General features: G+C 36.2%; 1 protein-coding gene across 2 annotated transcripts in view; it reads left to right on the forward strand.

Moving 5' to 3' along the window:
- The window catches only part of LOC134527688 (85/88 kDa calcium-independent phospholipase A2), an 84,818-nt gene that overhangs the window by 47,321 nt on the left and 17,705 nt on the right, over positions 1-19,792 (forward strand). For both annotated transcript variants that reach the window (XM_063360592.1, XM_063360591.1), the window contains exon 10: positions 8,678-8,881. In XM_063360592.1, coding sequence (XP_063216662.1) covers positions 8,678-8,881 — 204 coding nt within the window. The remainder of the gene's footprint in view (positions 1-8,677; positions 8,882-19,792) is intronic.

Here is a 19,792-nt window from a genome sequence, read left to right on the forward strand (position 1 = left end):
CCCGGTTTGTTAGGTCAGGTCAGCTACATTATAAATACTTTAAAACTAAACAACCATTAAAATTAATTTTTATTATTTTTAATGTCCGTTCAGTTTCAAAGTATTTATACTGTAGCTGACCTGACCTAATCTACCTTTGTCCCGTTTTGTTAGGTCAGGTCAGTTACATTATAAATACTTAAAACTATACAAGTAAAATTAATTGATATTTTTTTTTAATTTCCGTTTATTTTGAAGTATTTATAATGTAACTAACCTTACCTAATGGAAAATTTCTGTTATTTAGGCATTCACGCACACACGGCAAAATATAAAATGGCGTCAGTTGAATGATTACATAGGGCTTGTATTGCAAAATAAAACGGCGATATCTCCAAAAGTAATTGGAATTTTTTATCTCCGCAGGCGGTTTATGAAAAGAGGACGTAAAAGAGCATATAATGAAAGTTATTTTATATTTGTACAATTTTTTTTGGCGCTAATCCGTACACTACATATTTACCCTAATTTATGTTATTTGTAATAATTGTTACCTAATGGGAAAATATTTTTCCCTGGAGTATCGAAAGTATCGAAGTATCGAAAGTATCGAACTGAAAAAACAATACAGAATCGAGTATCGAAAGTATGGTATCGTCCCACCTCTACAAACCATATATTCTCACATATAAGACTTAAATTTTATGCAATTTTTGAATTTGTAGCTAGTTCTTGTTTTACATTACAGGTTGTGTTTTGTCAATGTACTTATCTCTTTACACTCAGCGATACTTATGTTTCTTTTGCTTGTGTTCTGAATACATTGTATGGTGTAGAATGAAAGGTGGGGTGAGGGACAACTATTTTTAGAATGGCAGTTTATCCTTGAGCCTGTTATTTTACCTCTAGCAGTAATGTTTGATACTTTGTGTTGTGCTTTACTTCATCAGGCTCTGTAAAGTTAACTTAGACACGAATCATAAGGGTTGGTCACGAAGTCTTGAAATAACAGTAGCAGAGCTGGAATTTTTAGAAACTTAATTTTCAGCTGCCTTTTGCAGGGTGTCTACTGACCCTGGAAAACCTGGAAAACCTGGAAATATCAGGGAATTTTGTAATCAGGGAATAATCAGGGAAAAATCTGGGAATTTTTTTAAAAATCAGGGAATTTTTGTTTGGTAGGTTGTAGTTGGCAATACGTTTTTTGTTTATTGATCAGCTTGCATTGACGTGGCATCATGTGTATCCCCTCCCATTTTTATTTACTATCAGATTCGGAAGAGTCGTCAAATCACGTGATACAAACTGGTTCAAGATGGTCTGTTATCCTGCTGACGTACGTGCTGCAGCATGTGCTTCCCACGTTCAGATTATACCGACAGGTGCATTTAATTTTAAGTATCTATGGATGCCCTCAACGTAAACTGGACATTTTTGTTATCTTTGAAAACAGATATCACAGACACTTTTGGTGAAGATTCGCCATTGTTGCTAGAAATTGGTAGCTGTGGGCTTCATACGGTCCATGGTGCTTTCAAAACTGGAATTTCTGCTACACAATGAGACGTTGTTAGTTTTTTGAGGCACAGTTACTATTTGTTTAAGCACGTACCTGCAAGGAGGGCAGATTACATTAGAATAACTGGATCAGAGCTTTTTCCCAAGAAATTTTGTGCAATCAGATGGAATACTGCAGTTGCTGAGCGTGCAATGAAAACGTTACCCCATCTAAAGAAATTTGTTAGTGAAGTTTCTATTTCATCTCTCTCTTTCAGTGTAGTGAAAAGTGCTCTTGAAGATAATCTAAAAGTAAAATTTACATTCTTCCACTTTTTGGCGTCAGAGCTGGAATTGTTTCTCACAATGTTCCAAAGTGAAGCACCCATGGCACCTTTTCTCTATGATTCACTGGTAGACATTTTATTAGCTTTGGCAGGAAAGTTTTTGAAACCAGAAGTACTGAAGAGCTTTAGGGAGAAATGCAATTATCTCGATTGGATGTAGATAACCAGGAAAATCTATTGACTGCTAACAATATCAAGTTGGGTTATGCAGTACGCCATGCCATCAAGAAAGAGAAAGTACCAGAAAAGTCTGTCCTGTTACAGAAAAATGATAGGACTTGTCTAAAGGTTATGGTAAAAAAAACTTCAAGACAAAAGTCCCCTGAAGTACAATCTTACCAAGGAAATTTCCTGCTTATGTCCGTCTGTGGCTTTAAATTCGGGTGTGAGGAAACAGCGTGTGAAGTACAGTTTAGAATGTTGTCTTCAAAACAGGTGGCTATCAGGACAAGAAGCTGATAACATAGAGTGATCATATCAGTTGGTATGTTCCTCGCAAGATTCTGCAGCACTGTTCACATCTTTTTCTCGAGAAGACGGGCGCCTTGATCACTTGTGGATGCTCATTCTTAAGGCACATACAGTAGCTTCCAAAACAGGTCTTCTAAAGTTTGTGAGGATGGTGTTGGTACTTTCCCATGGAAATGCATCGTTGGAAAGAGGATTTTCAGTGAATTCTAATCTGCTGACAGAAAACTTGCAGGAAGAAATACTGATCGCATGAAGACAGATGTATGACTTTGTTCAACGTTCTGGAGGTGTAGAGCATGTTGATATCACCAAGTCCATGTTACAGTATGTAAGAAATGCTAGTTGTAGGCGTAAGGAAGCCCTGCAAACAAAACAAAAAGAAAAGGAAGCTACAGACAAGAAGAAGGCAGAAAAAAAGAAGAGTTTAAGAGATCAAGGCATTGCAGTTGAAGAAGGCTTGAATGTTGGATTTGGCTCGTTCTGAAGTAAGTGCAATAGACGCAAAAGTTGATTCACTGCGAAATTGATGGGAGCTTCCTTTTACTAATGTTTTTTGCAAAAGGAAGTGTGTGAAATATTTGTAGCAGCATGTTTTATTTGCCATCAATTGAGTCACTTTGGCCACGTTTGGAAGAAGGTAATTTTTTTACTAATTTAAGTAAGTTGAAATACTTTGAAACCGTCAATGTAATATTATGCAGTTTTTTTTTCAGTTTCTTGGAATGTCGTAATTTTGTTAAAGAAAACCTGGAAAAATTCAGTTTTAGACCTGGAAAACCTGGAAAAATCAGGGAATTTAATTTACTAGATCTGGTAGACACCCTGCTTTTGCTAACCTTCATTTTGGTTTTTGATGCTTCATTTCAGTTATTGTCGTCCTACATTAAGTTAAATATGTAGTTGGAGACTGTCCACTTCAATCATGTTCAAATATCTCTGAAGCTTTCTAATATAAAACTTGGCATGTACCTGTGAATAACAGATCTATTTTGTATTATGTTACTTTTAACTTGCATGTAAAAATGACACTATCATATAAAACATTTGTTAAAAGATTTTATTTAAAGCTCCTGAAATTAATTCATCAGGTTGCATCACCCGCAGTCTCGTGGCTGAAACCCAGGATGAGCCTAGTGGGATGACTGGTTGGTTCAGATCTATCCAGGAGGACACCAGGCTAGCTTCAAACTAACCAATTGTGGTTGCGTGGGTCATCATCCCCAGCTTGGTCCACTAGGCTCGTGGCTGTTGGATGTTGCTGAACGAGTTAACTAACTATTAAAACAGTTACACACATTCCCTAAACAGAATAGAGGGCTGATTCATGCCTATATTAGATTGCAAACTACTAAATGAAGATATGGTTTTAATGACATGTTGCACCGTTTAAACTTATATCATGTGTGCTAACAAAGTACATTGACACTGGAAACAAATTATCTTACTTGCGAAACTCACCAAATTAGTCCCTGTGGCAGACTGGTTGAGCAAGGATAGTTTTGATTATTTAGTTTAAATGTGGATCTGGCTCTGCTGCATGAGTCGTAAATCCCACATTAAAAGTTGAATAAAAAGAACTATGGCCAGTGTGTGCGTGACTTGATTGTGTATAGTTCAGTTCTCTGGAGTCGGCCAGTGCAGTAAGCAAGAAACCACGCAACGGAGAGGTCACACAGCGGATTGAAGTTGAAAGCAGTCAGGTTATGCCCTGCACCGTAAAAATAATCCGGGAACACGTGGGGAGTGAAAGTAAACGTTTTTAAGGTTAAAGATATCTATTTAACAGAATTAATGAGATCACTTGCAACAAAGGTGAATGCTCCCCATGGAACGATGCGTCCGTCTTGGATTGCGACTTGACGAAGACTGCCAGAGGAGGAGGGTGGCAAGAGGGAGGGAGACAGCTTCACCTAGCACCAAAACCCACAAAAAAATATAAATACTTTTACTTGAAACTTACTAACCAAACATATTGCACTTCCTCGTCAATAAATTCCTTGAGTGAAAAACAAATAGCTGAAGGATTTCAAAATGCTCTTATTAATTTTACTTTAAATAATTAATTGAAAACATATAAGTCAAAATGGAGACTGTCTGTTTCTTGTAACTACTCCATTCATTACTATAGGCTAGGCCTGTGCGAATATTCAAATTTTCAAATATCAAAATGAATATTTTAATTTTTTATTTGATTTGATTTTGAATATTAACACTCCGAAAAAACGAATATTCAATCGTTTGCGAATATGGTTGTGCGGGATCTCAAAAGTCTGGAATAATTTTGGGATCACAGAAGATTTTCTCCTCGGGCAGGAACCAAATTTCCACAGAATTTTCATAATGTTTTAGAGTTATTTATGTGGAGTTTTTTTGCTACATCTGGCCACGTAAATTTTGAGAAGACTAATGTAGTTAAGCTGGATTTAACACAGTGATTCAGAACCGTTTCTAATACCCGCATTATCAACTAAAGTATTTTACAGAGAAGAGAGTTGAGTAGGTTGTTAAAATTAGATTAGAACTGGCGGCATACTGATAAGGATAAATACGTGTCCGTAAAAATCAAAAAGCTGCGTGGGTTTTTAAGTTGACAGTTTTCAGATCAGAGTGTAGAAACACGGCATGCCAGCTCTGTAATTAGTAGAGACCCCGAAAAATGGTGAAGCGCGAAATTCACGAAATAACGCGAAAATTTGATACTTTAAACAAATTTTGCGACTTTCCTTTGATTTTGACTTAGTCGTGAAATTCACGAATTTTCGCACAAAATAATGTCCTTATGTCGTAAGTTCTATTTATTTACGCCATCATAAACATAGGCGTGAAATAAACATAGACTGAAAGACTAGTGCCGTGATATTATCTTCGTTTTGACACGTTACTGAAATCCACGTATTTTTATTACTCTGTTAACAAGCAGTAAATATTGCCATCACAAATGTCAACAATCGATATGTGCGCACTACCAACATAACAAAATTGACTGATTGACTCCACAGTTTTCGTGTTTTGAATAATGGTCGTTTCTGCCGCAAGGCGCACTGGTGTCGATTTTTCTAACCTAATTTAATCGCATCGAGCTAAGATGGCAGTCATTTTTGCGTACACATATCTATGAGTGTTTACAACTACCGTCCACATTTTGTAAGTTTTGTGATACAATTGAATTTGTGGCTAAGATGCTGAAAACTTCGACACTGTTTGATCGCGAAAGAGAGATAAAATCGGATGATTTTATATTTTTGGTCAGCGGGACAAAATTATGATGTGCAAGTTCTGCAACGTGCGGGTTGATTGTACACGCAAAGACACGTGCAAAAAGCATGTGGAAAATGACACACACAAAACAAAACAAAAAAGACAATTATTTTGTCAAGCATTCTACTGTGTCTAAACAAATCTTGATAGGCGACAACGTGAATAAAGCAAACAAGCTTGAAAGTGCAGAAAACAAGAATTTTTTTTCTGATTTTGTTAATATGATGCTGTAAGTTAACATTCCTTTGGAAAAAGCTGATCATCCAGCTATGAGGGAATGGTGTAACACCCATGTTGAAGGTTAGCCTTATTTATTTAGAAATGTTTTCCCCCTTTAATAAAAGTTCATAAGCATATGTAGACCTACAATATTATCGATTAACTTACCTTTACTTCAAATAAATATGCTCAGATTAACAAACACATAAATAGGATGGATTGCATTGTGAAATGGTGAGCACACCACAATATATTTTTGACTGATTGATTGATGGTTTGACTCTGTAATCCAGCAGTACCTAATCTAGAAAAGGTTAGGTTAGGTTTGGCTAAGAATTGTTTTGAATAAATTAGCCCATCAATATTTTCTGCGTTAACCTTATAAATGCTACCTATTTGTAAGTATATTGTAAGTTATGTATACATTTTAGGTGCAGGGGATTTTCCATCATCAGCCAACACTCTTAGAGAAACTTATGTCCCAAAAATTGGCCAGGCAAATAAGGAAGCAGTAAGGCTATGAGGTTTTTTTTTACACCGCCAATGGCATAATTTTTTCACAATTTTTTGGGGTCTCTACTGATTGCTAATTTTTACACCGGTTTTTTGCACCACTTTTGTCATTTTTTTGCACCGCTTTTGTCATTTTTTTACACCGAAATGAGCAAGTTTTATTTACCATTTTCTGGGGTCCCTAGACTAATTAGTTTCGTTCAGAACGTGGTGGCGAAGAGAAAAAAACTTGTATAGATCTCGTGGAAAACATCTGGTCACATATTCACAGCAAATACTCCTAAAGCCTAACAACCTACGAGATTGTTTTTTCTGGTAGAATTATCTTCTCCCTCGTGGCCCAAAAAAAAAAAAGTCAGACAAAGAGTGGGGGGGAAGAAAAATTTTGTTTCTTTTACCAAGCACACATTATTAGACACAAAATTAGAGGAACATTCTATGCAGCTACTGTGTTCCTACTCTTTAGTTTAAACAAGCCAATAATATAAATTATAAATGCTAATATATTGTTACGAGTGGGGACAACTGTTTGTAAGCATATCCCAGTTAATTTTAATACAGTTTCTTTACTACTAATATTTACTATTCATGTCTGTTCACAAATCACTCACACTTAAAATTGTCTGTTCATTATTCACTAAATATCTGTCAAGTGCTCATTTCACACGCATCACTGGAGCTAGGCTCAACAGTGATTCGCCACTTATCTCGCACCTGTCCTGTCCACACACAGTCTCGTACCAATCAGTCACACTCGCACGGTTCCGTCACTCCGCGTCATGTCACTCACCGGGGGTGGGGGTCTCTCGTTTTCCTCACCGAAATCACACTTCACTTTACTCAACTTTCGGAACTTCCGCAGAGGGTCATTCTGGAACCAACTGGATGTGTAACGTCATCCCGGGCCGACCCGACACTCAAAGCATCCAGAATAGCGTCACATCATTCACGCCACTCCATGCAGTAGCCTGCGGAATTCCCAGACCGCTAAGGAATAGATAAGTGCCAAAGAAGGAGAGCGGGGGTAACGAGGCCGGGCCGCTATAATCCCTGAAGATATGCGTGTGATGTCAGTGACCTTGTGGGGCTGCCAGGCAGCTCAGGTAACTGGCGCGCATCGCGGCCTTGTCTCCCGCGTTCATAACAATATGTTACAAGGTGAAAAATTCAAATCAAGAATTTAAAACATTTTTAGACCTGCAAAATATTTCACTATAGATAATAACTGCTCACTGTAAATTCTTTTTAAACCCACCCTCTTGAAGTTTCTTCACACATACTGCAATTGCCTTACATATTCAATTTGCACTGTTTATTACAATTTTTTTCTTGCAGATTCTATTTTGATTATCATGAAAATAATTAGGTATCTATATTGTCCTTTCAAAATTTGTATATTTCAACTTTTCAACAAAATTTTACCTATAGTAATTGTAGCGGACTTAACGTAACCAACCTTTCAATTTAGTAGGTATTATTTATCTAATTTCCCAGAAGCCTCTATACTACACATTTACTTTTTCTCATAATATGCTTTTGTTATGTTTACTGGGATTCTAAATCATACTATTTGAATTCAATATTCGTATGAGAGAATAATTTGATGTTCATATTCGATTCGAACTAGAAAACATATTTGCACAGGCCTAATGTAGGCTAATTAGCCATTAGAAAACACAATTGGCAGCATGAATTTAATAAAGAATTTCAAAGGAGAATTAAGGGCAAACAACACACAGCACTGATAGTTACTTGCATGTTGACAATGTTTTGGACTTGTGCGGGCTGGTTGGAGGGTGTGTTCTGCCAGTGGGCCATAGTGCCAGTGGGATGGGGACAGGGCTTTACTATCACAGGAGGTACGACATCAAGGCATTTCTAGACACCCTATTTATAGTCTCATTTTTTTGATACAGAATTTAAAAGCGTGTTAGATAAAATTATCTCTTACCTTTTTGTTTTAAAACAGCTCAATGATCCTCAACTTGCTAAATGGTGATGTCTGGCATGAATGTACATATCTATTTTGCAATTTTCATTATTTATATATGTGACATGCCATCTTATATGTCATACTGTCTTACATGGGGGCAATGGTGGTGGAAGTGGTCAGGTCATTTGTTTCCCATCAAGGCGATTGTGTCAATTTCCTGCACAGTCAAACTGGATTTTTCACAAGTGGGAAATGTGGCAAACGTTGCTACAAGTCCATTTGATTAGCTCAGGGTACTCCTATATCACCTACCCATTCATTCCATCAATGTTCCATCCCATCACCTCTAATTGTCTATTGTGACAGTGAAGTCGAGACTTGACTCCATTCATTCAGAAACTGTGGTATTTCATTTTCTGTGGAGACCCTGAGATGCCCTGCTCCCGCCTCGTCCTGGCAGGCTGATCATCACGAGCGTGTTGGCGGACCGCAAGCCCGCAGAGCTGCACCTGTTCCGCAACTACCGGTCGCCCCGCCGGCTCCTGGGGGAGGAGCCCTCCCCGCGGACACTGGACGGTGGCGAGCTGGAGTCCCCGCCCGCCCCCGAGCAGCAGCTGGTGTGGATCGCGGCCCGAGCCACCGGCGCCGCCCCCTCCTACTTCCGGTCAGTGATGCGGCTTCCATTCCGTTCGTTCTTTGCAAATGAGTTGTTGAATGGCGTATCACGTGGTACTCCAAGTCTGTCCCATCCATATATTCCATCAGTGTTCCGTTCTCACTCTCACCTCATCATGCCCCATCATTAGGGGTCTGTAAGTATTCAACAAATTTTAATATTTATGAATAGGTGTACAGTAAATCCCTGTTAAGAAAATTCTTAAGGTACTTAGAATATACGCCTTAAATGCAAATAAATGTGTCAAATGTAACAGATAAAATAATGTACAATAAATGAAAAATATGAACTATGATGATGAAACATTGTACCCTTCAAATGGTTGTTTCAGATAATAAATTTCTAGAATCAATACATAATGTAATTTTAGTTATGTAATTACATTTTGTAAGTACATTGTCTTGGAGAATGTTAACAGGACAGGTATGAAGAAAAGATTGACCTAGTTAACTTTAAAGGGTATCAGTGTTTAATTTTTTTTTATTTTTTTTTTTACTTTATTTCCTCTTATATTTTTCTTTGAATAATTTTTCCTGGAATATTGAATTCTTCAAATACTACGGATTTGATGGTATTTGAGGTGTTGACTAGCCCATCCCTAGAAATACAGGAAAATTTCTGAAGTTGAATAATCTGAAGAGATTTTTACTGTAATTAAATGTAATTCAAAATTTCAAATAAAATAATTGTTTCAATTATTTGTTACCAATAGATATAGTAAGTGGGACTCATTCACAAAAAAAATTTAATGAAAAGAGTGTAACATTAATGAAACTATAAGAGCTAATTAGAAATCTGGATATGTTGTCTGTGAATAACACTTACTTTTTATATGCAACAAGTAATGTGATTTTAATTAAAAAAATATTAAATTATTTTTTTTTATGTAAGTAAACAGTTTAATCAATGAAACAGTTTTCAAACTTAAAAATCTTTCTGGTTTAAGAAAATGCTATGCCACATTTATTTTTTATTTTGTTACATTTTACACAAAACTATTGTTTTTCCCTATATGTTTCTTTTTAATTTTATGGTATTTTGCAGAGTTTGCATTAATTATTCATGTAGTTCTGTGACTGACATTTGGAAGTAAAAATAGTTTCACTGTACAGTAAACTCCCGGTATACCGCGTCCCGATAGATCGCGGAATCGGGTATATCGCGGGTCAATCCATGTCCCCCAATCAGAAATCAATAATAATACTAATAACACAGTAGAACCTCGTTAATTCGTGATGGTCGGGACCGAGATAATCACGGATTACCGAATTTCACGGACTAGCGATTAAAAGCCCGGAAGGTCTTGTCAAGCTTCTCAGACACTGGCGTGCAGCTGGGTTAAGGCCAAGGTCATGTGACGTAACATCTACCGAGACTTACTGCGCCTTGGCAGCAGATGGATAAAAAATAGTAAACTCTCCATTATTCGTGTTAATTAGGACCCGCCGATGCCCGGATAGTTAAAATCCTGTAAAAAAAAAGTAATAAACCCGGATAATCCGTTCAAGGTAAGGACCTTCTTCGAATTAGTCTCGGCTTAAAAAAATACGGCACTGCCTAGCCATTAGTTCACGGTCATTTACAACAGCCGAAGAGAGAAAGATAAGATCGTGCTGAACTTGCACACATCAATTTTGAGTATCCCCCACCCCCCCCCCCCCCCCACCCCCCCCAACTCATCCCACTTCGTCCAGCCGATTGCCAGCCAGACACGTCACTCGCCAGGTGCCTGCCGTGCGTTGGCGGGTGGAAACAAACAAAGGGAGACGGGAAGCAGAAGTCAGGACATCCCCTTCAAGTTTAAAGAGTGACAAATGTGACAGCTGAAAGGGGGACGACACAAAGGGTCGGTACAAACAGCGTTGCAGAGTTTGGCGGCCCATGCGAAGGCTTGCAGTGTTTGCCGGCCGCCGGCCCGCGTGACGTTAATTTTAAGCGCTGACAATTTTTACTTCTCTTTTTTTTTCTGCACTTTTATATCGTCCCGGATTATCTGATTCCCGAATTAGCGCGTCATGGATTAACGAGTTTCTACTGTAATAATAATGGAATAAATGGTTGGCAGCCGATTATGATAATTTTGCGTTGTAACTCACAAACTAAGCATCGGGAAGAAAAAAGCCTAGGCGTAGAAAATGTCCGCAGTGAAATTCTAAACAAGATATCTCCGTACATTATTCCTCTATCTTGTAGTGTTTTCAAATTATGGTCCAATCCAGCCCAGTGTTATTTTCTGAAACACTAGTTCTTAACATTTTTTTTAATCCAAAAATAAAGCATCGGACAGGGGACCCGATAAAGCCCACCGTCCAGCGACATTATCCAGCGTGACTCTGCTGGGAATTGATTTTGGATAGGTTTGGTTGACGGCAAGCGCTGGGAGGGGAGAGGCGAGCCGAGAATATGCGACCAAGACACCCGGGTAGATGGGAGGAGTGGAATATAAGCGCCAGTGATGAGAGGGGCGATTAAGCCGAAAGGGGGGAAGTCTGGTGACCTTGAGTAGTTCACTCATTTCCGTCTGCACACTTCTCGTGGTCACGTGTGTTGACAAGCGGAGACATATAAATGTTTTGTTACAACTTGAACCTACAGACGTAATATTTTTCGTTGTATTATACACGTTCATCTTTTTACTTTGGTATAATGTTTTAACATTAACTAGTAAAGTAAATCAGCTAGCGTATTTTTAATCTTTGCCGAGGAATTCCCAGTGGTCCAATACTTACGTGAACCATACTGTACCACTTTTGCCGTGAGGTAGTAAACAAGCCCCGGAAATGTTTATGTGTAGCGGCCTCCCGACCTTTAACCAGAGGCTGGGGAATATAAGACTTGCCGATCCGAGCCACACACACTCAGCAACTCGACACAGCGTTTGATGGAATAAGTAAAGACAACGTTTAACAGACTTTTTAATACGGCGCCACTGATTGCGCTAAAATTATTTTGGCGCAATTTTTGTATCCCACATGTGACCATTTATAATTTACTGTAAGCATGGATAACAAAGTTTAACCACTTTACACGATAGGCGATTCTTTATTTTATATTGTACGAATGCTAGAATCGTTTTTCACGTATCTGCTGCATACTTCTGCAAAAGACACGCTATCTGTAAGTACGTAAATCTAGAATTTTTATTTTGTCAATCAAACTCGGTACTTTGCGATTCATATTCGGTTTGAAGTATTACTATGGCCTTTCTATTTAGAAGACTTTGACCACAGAATCGTGTGTAACCGCACACACTGCACTTACTTTGTTACGGACACTTAGACGAAGCAGATACTGTGGCTGACACCACGAGACTGGCAGCAGCTTGTGTGCCGCACGTGTGTATGGCGGTGTGTGGCGCGCTCGTAGGCCGTGCGACAAACTGTGCGCGGCATGCGGAAAAATAAAAAATAAAATTCAACATTTAATATTTATCTTTAAAATTTATTATTTTTATTTTTTCACCCGCGTTTAGTGAAAACTGCGGATGCAAAGTCCGCACAAAGGCGGGCCGTCTATACTGTGCGTGCTTGCCGACCTATTAGAACACAGGCGGTGTTTTATGCCTTTTGACCTTGGTCACATCGAAACATCGCGGTTATGCAACAACGCGGGTAAAAGTTATGTCCCCCGACAACCGCGTTAAATAGGGAGTGTACTGTATGTTTAAATTTGACTAGAAAAATATTTTATATTCATGAATTATTTTATATTCTTTGGAAATAAAAAAAATTCTCAGAAACCAACTCATCATTAGGTCTGGAAAAATTAAAAAAATTTTTTTTTTCCAAAAGAGCATGTAATATTTTATAAATTAACATATATTATTGTGGAATTACAGTTCATGATGCAACCTATTTATAACTTATAACTCACATTCTAAATGATTGTAAACTAAATATACATACATACAAATACCTACAAATAACCCTCTATGGAAAAAAGAAACTTTTTAAAGTGCCTTTCTAAATGAAAACAAAAAAAAAAATATCTTATTTTAAGTTTAAAAGTTGGTAGTTCAATATACTAGCAAACATTAATTGCAGGTTTGATTAAGACTATATATTTAAAAAATCAGCTGGATTAAGTGGGTGGGTCTTATATTTTGAAGTTATTTAGACTTATCAAAAATCACTTTATAAACATTTTTTAGAACACATCTAAAGTTTACAAACAATTTTAACTGATTTTATGGCGTGCCTGCTAAGGAAGTTATAATTTTTTTTGGTCCTCTAAGCCATTTTTATTTAACCTTGCTGTTATTTTGACAAAAGGTTTTTGGTATAAATTTAACAACATATATAATAACTCTTCATACGGATACGGAGGTTATAGCAATTGTCCTATTAAAAAAAAAAAATAAACCTTCCCCATTTCGGCCCCATTGGTCAGATATTTGCCATTAACAAACTCGACCAAGATTTTTCATTGTTTTTTTGCATTAATTTGGAAATGTTTTGTGCAAAATTACGTAGGTATCATGTTCATAAAAATTTAATTATTTTATATATATAATGTTTTGAGATGATGATTTTGGGGACACTGAACAATGTAACGAAAAGCTTTGTAGAAATTTTCCGGAAGTCACACAATGGTAACTGCTACAATAGGAAGTCTTTCTCTGAAATCTAACTTAACTAACTAAAAAAAAATATTACTTTTATTTCAATGATTTAAAGGCTAGCAAATTCATGCCAATACAATTGCATACGAACAGCATTTTTTATAATCACTATATTAGTTGCTGCATTAATTTTTAGAGTTATAAACAAATCCAACTTAAACAAAAAATAATGAACAGTATGGATTTAAATTAGGGGTGTGCGGGATCCCGACGCTTCGGGAAAAAAGTCGGGAAAATAGGTTTCCCGAAATGCCGGGCGGGAATTTTATTACTCCCGAATTTTTCGGGAAATTGTTAAAAAATTTACAAATGTTTACAAATCATGTGAACATGTCTTCTATCAATTCAAACTGTTTTTACAATATTTTTTTATGGATTCATACATTTTTGAAGGGTTTCCGTACTATTTAAACGCAAAACATCTTTTAAACTTATGCCGATCGTAGCGACAGCTGTGGTGTGCAGTGAATTATGATAATCGTTTACACATATCTAATTGGAATATAAAAAACGTGCATGGAGTACCTTAAATATTGTATGCGCTCATAAATATATTTCTTCAAGGGTACAAATTTGCAAGTTACGTGAATAGTCGGTTATATAACGTTATTGCCATCACCATCGAATACTTAACCTAAAAAGAAAGGTGTGTCCTTAGACACAAACAAAACATGCGCATCTTTTCGCCAAAGATATGAGAAATACTAGGCTTGCGTTACATAACGAAGCGTAACCGTTCTCATTACTTGATAACAGTGGCGAATAGAGAACTGTATTGGCACTTTGAAAAATATGAAATCACGTAGTTTTACACCACTGCTCACGAGTATCTAAATATCTATGATTTTGCTTTGGGAGAAAAAAAATAGTTGTTTACTGTTTAGTTTGGCGGGCATTGTCGTTACGTTACGTTATTAAGGTTTGTGCAAAGTATATGTTCCTATTTTCGATGCCGTTGTATATTAAAACAAACTAGCAGCCTACAAATAATGGAGTTCGCAACCGATCAGCCTGTTACTTGTAAACCTAAAGGTGTTTGGAAGTATTTTGAACGTCTGACAGACAGTAAATCCCTGGCAAAGTGTGTCTCGTGTGGAAAATTTTTGAGATGCGAGCATGGTAGCACGTCTGGATTACTAAGACATCTCAATAAACATCCCTCTATAAAAAAAGAATTTGAGGATGCTAAAAAATACAAAGTCGCCGCCGAAAAAAGGGCAAGTGAAGCAGACAAAAGAAATAGCAGCAAAAAACAACTAACTTTGCAAGAAACTTTTAAATGGCCATCTTCTCATATTAGAATTAAAAATTTGCTTTTTTTTTAATTTTTCCCGATCCCATCCCGTTTCCCGCGGGAATAATTTATTTTTCCCGAAAATTTCCCGCAGTACAAAAACCTATTCCCGCACACCCCTAATTTAAATGAATAAACCACCTCAGTCACTACCGAGAACTATTTAAATTGTTAATATTCATCCTGTTCCTTGTGTTTTTATCTTTGTATCCATTTTATATATCAAAACAACATGAAAAAAATTACTTCATTATCGATCCAGAAACAACCAAAAAATACACATGCAGAGAACCACAAAGAAAATACTGCCTTAGCAAGTGTTTCTGCAGTGGATTTAAACTTATAATTGCCTTTCGTGTTTCATAAAATCAATTTTAAACTCTATTAAATTTAAATTAATTCTTCTAGATAAATTGAAGATTGTAAGGCTGTGTCCGTATTCGCCTGAAGTATATAATACTATACGTACTTGTCCCTGGAAGTGACATCACAAGGGCTGCATAACTGGAAGTGAAGTATATTCAAGTACCTATGCATTTAAACATATCTGTGTACTTCTCAGGTAGGCCTACTTCCAGTTGAAAACACGTCACCATTTTGAAAAACGATTTGTAGGTTATATTTGATTTAAAAATTTAAGAACTCTTAAAAAAATAAACCATATATATTATAAATTTAATGAAAACATTAATTTATACACGTTTACAAAGAAGTTTCAACAAACATGCACATACACAGCCTACCAATCGTTACTACAAAATGTAGGTAAAATAATAAATTAAATTGCTGTAAATTCACGGGACAGCAATTAAGTGTTATAAATGACTATTTTCAACTAATGTTTTTCTCAATAAAAATTGTGTGCAAAAATAAAATATAAACATCCTTTTTGGCTAGATAGTACTATGTGAAGAGGCCAAACATTGAACCTGTCCAGATTCGTCAAGGGCAAGTGAAGTACGTAAGGTTGCAAGCTCATAACTACATACATACTTGAATTCGGATCGGCCTAAATGAACATGTTAGTAATAGTATTACAGTTTGGTTGCTCCGAGCCCAGGCTTCAGGCTGAGGATTGAGGATGGGGTCAATGACCTATTGCTCTGGCATTACGGCTGCAATATTTGGTGTCAAATTCCTAAAAAAATTCATATTTCAAGGGAAAAATTCCCGTTTTGAGGGAAAATTTCCCGTTTTAGTTTTCAAAACTGTCAACAGCTTTAAAATTCCTAAAAGCGGCTTAAATTCCTTAGCGTCAAGCCGTTGAGGTCATGACCTTGACAATTAGGATGACATCACCGCAATTTTGAATTATCTCGTAACTGTTGCAATTATCGTGTGTATAAAAATTAAACTAAATGGCGGTAGCGCACTTTAGCAAACGTAAACAAAATGACGACTGTGATGTCGTAATCTAAGATGGTGGGCGTGACACACACACACACACACACACACACACACACACACACACACACACACACACACACACACACACCTTAGCATTAGTGGTGGGATGTCATTCTGACGGCGGCTTATATGGAGGAAGGATTGGTCGCCATTTTTTTTATTTTTTGCACTCACCTGGTTCGAACCGAGGACTCCGAGCTTCATTTTGTAAGTGTGTTTTTAAATAATACTTTATTAAATTTTGATTAATTTTTTTTATAAATTTTAAATCTTTTCTTATTAAAATCTGAAAATAAATACGGATTTTCAAGATGGTGGAAGTGATCTAATAATCCAAGATGGCGAAGTGATATTATTTAAAATTTTATTTTTAATAAATATTTAAAACATTTATGCAATCTTTGGAGCATAATTATTGTTTTTCAAGATGGCGGCTGTAACAAAAACTGCAAAGATCTATAATTCAAGATGGTGGGCGTAACGAAAAGTGCAACGATGACGTTATACACATCCAATATGGCGGGCATAACAAAACATGCAACATTTCTAGAATCCAAGATGGTGGCCGTAACGATATGTGCAACGGTGTGTTTAAATATTTTTTATTTAAATTTTGTTAATTAAATTATTTTATAATTTTTAAAGTTTTTCCCGATTTTCTAGCATAAAAATTACGTGTTTTCAAAATGGTAGGCGTACTGATAATTGCAACAGTTCCGACATAATTCACAATGGCGGTGATGTCATCGACGGGTTAGAGCGGCTTGACGCTAAGGAATTTAAACCGCATTTTAGGAATTTGCAAGCCATTGACATTTTTGATGACTAAAACAGGAAATTTTCCCTTGAAGTAGGAATTTTTTAAAAGGAATTTTGATACATTTTTGAGGAGTTTTGACACTTAAAATGGCCACCGTGACGTCAGAGCAATCGGTCTCATACTTTTATGTCCGTATGTATTCTTGATTAAAAAGTTAAAATGTATAATTTACAGGGCCCATAGCATAATTATGTGTACCAGTTGCTGAAAATATAATGTAATGATACTTGTATATCTAAGAAAAATTATAATATTCCTCATTAATTTGCAATGAATGTGTAATTATTTTTCTACAAAATTTGTCTTAATACCTTGCTATTTAATAAATAATTTGTCCTCTAATTGTTTTATTTTCATTTGTCAGAAGACATTCAATTATATACTAAGCTTACTAATTTTTACTGTTTCTCAATTTTTCTTTATTATGCAATTTTAAAATGTAAATTTGGCATGCAGCAATTACAACTTCTAAAACGTGAGTATAAATTACTATAAAACTACGTCCATGACTTATACATATTTATTGTACTAGTATTCCTCGCTCCTAATCACTTTGACTCTGGTTGATTTCCGTGTATTACATCAGTGGTCGTAATTTATGCATGCCTTTTTCCTACCCAGGTCCAGATCTGAAGCAGTGTTTTGCATGTGGTAACATTTTTGATTGTTTTTTAGCGGTTTGGGAATGGGGGAATTACTACTATTCGCGTATCACTTTATCTAGCCACCTCTGAAATATTATTTTGTTACCTATGACAATTAGCCTACTCCCTACATATGTTAATTCAGACACTTCTGACTGGGTAGCGAAGGCGGTTCGTGGTAAATGTCTGTAACCCTTTCAGAGTTAAATTTTAATAATAGAAATATTAATTATTAATTACAACATGTTATTTATTTCATGCCTGTCCGACCTGCAGTACATAAATACCTACAAGGAGAACCACCGGTGATGGTTGACGTCACCCGTAGGGATAGCATGAAGGCGCTCTCCATTTCGTCAGATGCGACAGCCACTATTTATTTTGCAATAATAAATTACAACACGAGAGCATATTAGGTAAATTTTAATTACGTATCTTTAAAAGAAAACATTTTGACGAATGCCAGGGTCATTGAGCAACTAATGACATAGATTTCAAACATCATACATGATAAATAAAAATGAAGGGGTCATCAAAAGCCACAAGCTGCAGGTCGGCTAAAAGCAAACCAAAAAATGCTTCAGCTCTATCCTCGTCTATACATTCTTAAATGCATAATACATTCAAACAACTAAAATTAGTGCAATAAGCTGCAATATTTTGTGGACATATATTCACCTACAAATATAAATTGATTGTATAAAAAGGTCATTTTTATATCGTCGTGCAGAAAACTATACATTTTAATCATATATCAAAAAATGCCACTTTGCAACAGAAAGTCACGTAATTAGATGTTCAATCATATATCTGTGGCAAAATATGTAAAGCAAGAAAACCTGTAGAAGCTCAAACCCTTTGTCGTACAGTATATAACAAGACTTTTTTTTACGGGAAGGAAAACTGCATTACTGGCCAACCTCACTGATTGTAGTGGTCAGCTGTGTACGAGAGTTCTTGTGTCATCTCAAGGATTAGCTTATTTAGTATAAGCATGTCAAACTAGTCTAATATGTTATAATAAATAACTAAAATCTTGATCTTGCGTAACTTGCAGAAGAGACCAAATCTAACAGTTTCGCCACCAACCCACCGCGGTAAAATGTACAATATGTTTATCGTATAAGTGAAGTGTTCTTTATATTTGTTTGCATATGTATGCACAAAATTAATATTTATTATAATTCTGCTGGGTTGCATACGTTTACTTACGGGTTTAGAACTGAAATGTACCGAAAATAGTAATATTTATCCTCTTTACGCGCTGAGGGTCGAGCGGTCGAAGAAGTCTGGGGAGAATTGACAGATAAGACCGAGCAGAAATCTTACTTCTCTCTGAGGCAGGCAGTTGGCTGGCTTCCCCCATCCCCCTTTCCAGTCTCGTTGAAGAACATGAAACCCGCTGGGCGATAAGGAATTCTAAGAAAAGCGCGTTCTTTCCTCCTACTCCTCCACCCCCACCCCCCCCTCATAGATCCATAGCTCATCCATACAGCTAGTGCTCTCTATCGAGAATTTTGGAACTACGTGTGTTGTGTTCTTTCTTTGCACACTCGGGAGAAACTCAGGATCTTAGCCTTAAATAACTTTGCTGAATTACAGCAAATATTCCAATATTACAGGATGATCAAAATTACATAGGTCCTGGTCAAGGTATATTTTACTTATAGAACAGTTTATTTCTGCATGGTGCGAAATACATAGGTATGTTAAAAAATATATATATTTCCTTCACACACACTTAGTAATGATTATGCTATAGAATCTATAGAGGATTATAGATGTCACTCTAGTCATGTGACTAGTATAAGAAATGTCAATTAAATAATTATTAAAATCATTAAATTATACTGTGCAAGTAGTCTTACAATGTTAAAATGTTTCTTAATCCTATAATCACCAAAATATTTTAATTTTAATTGATATACAACTTGTATTTGCTACATAAAAACATTTGTAATGTACATACATATCGGGAAAATATTTACCAGTAAAAAAAATTATTTGTATGTTCAATAGTATTGATTCAATAGGAGATAATGAAACATAATTAATCCAAGAATATAATTGAATCTTTACAATTCCCTTGCCAATTACTTTGTGTTATAAACTA

The sequence above is a fragment of the Bacillus rossius genome, chromosome 1 (assembly GCF_032445375.1).
Source record: "Bacillus rossius redtenbacheri isolate Brsri chromosome 1, Brsri_v3, whole genome shotgun sequence".
In the NCBI taxonomy this organism is placed as follows: Eukaryota; Metazoa; Arthropoda; class Insecta; order Phasmatodea; family Bacillidae; genus Bacillus; species Bacillus rossius.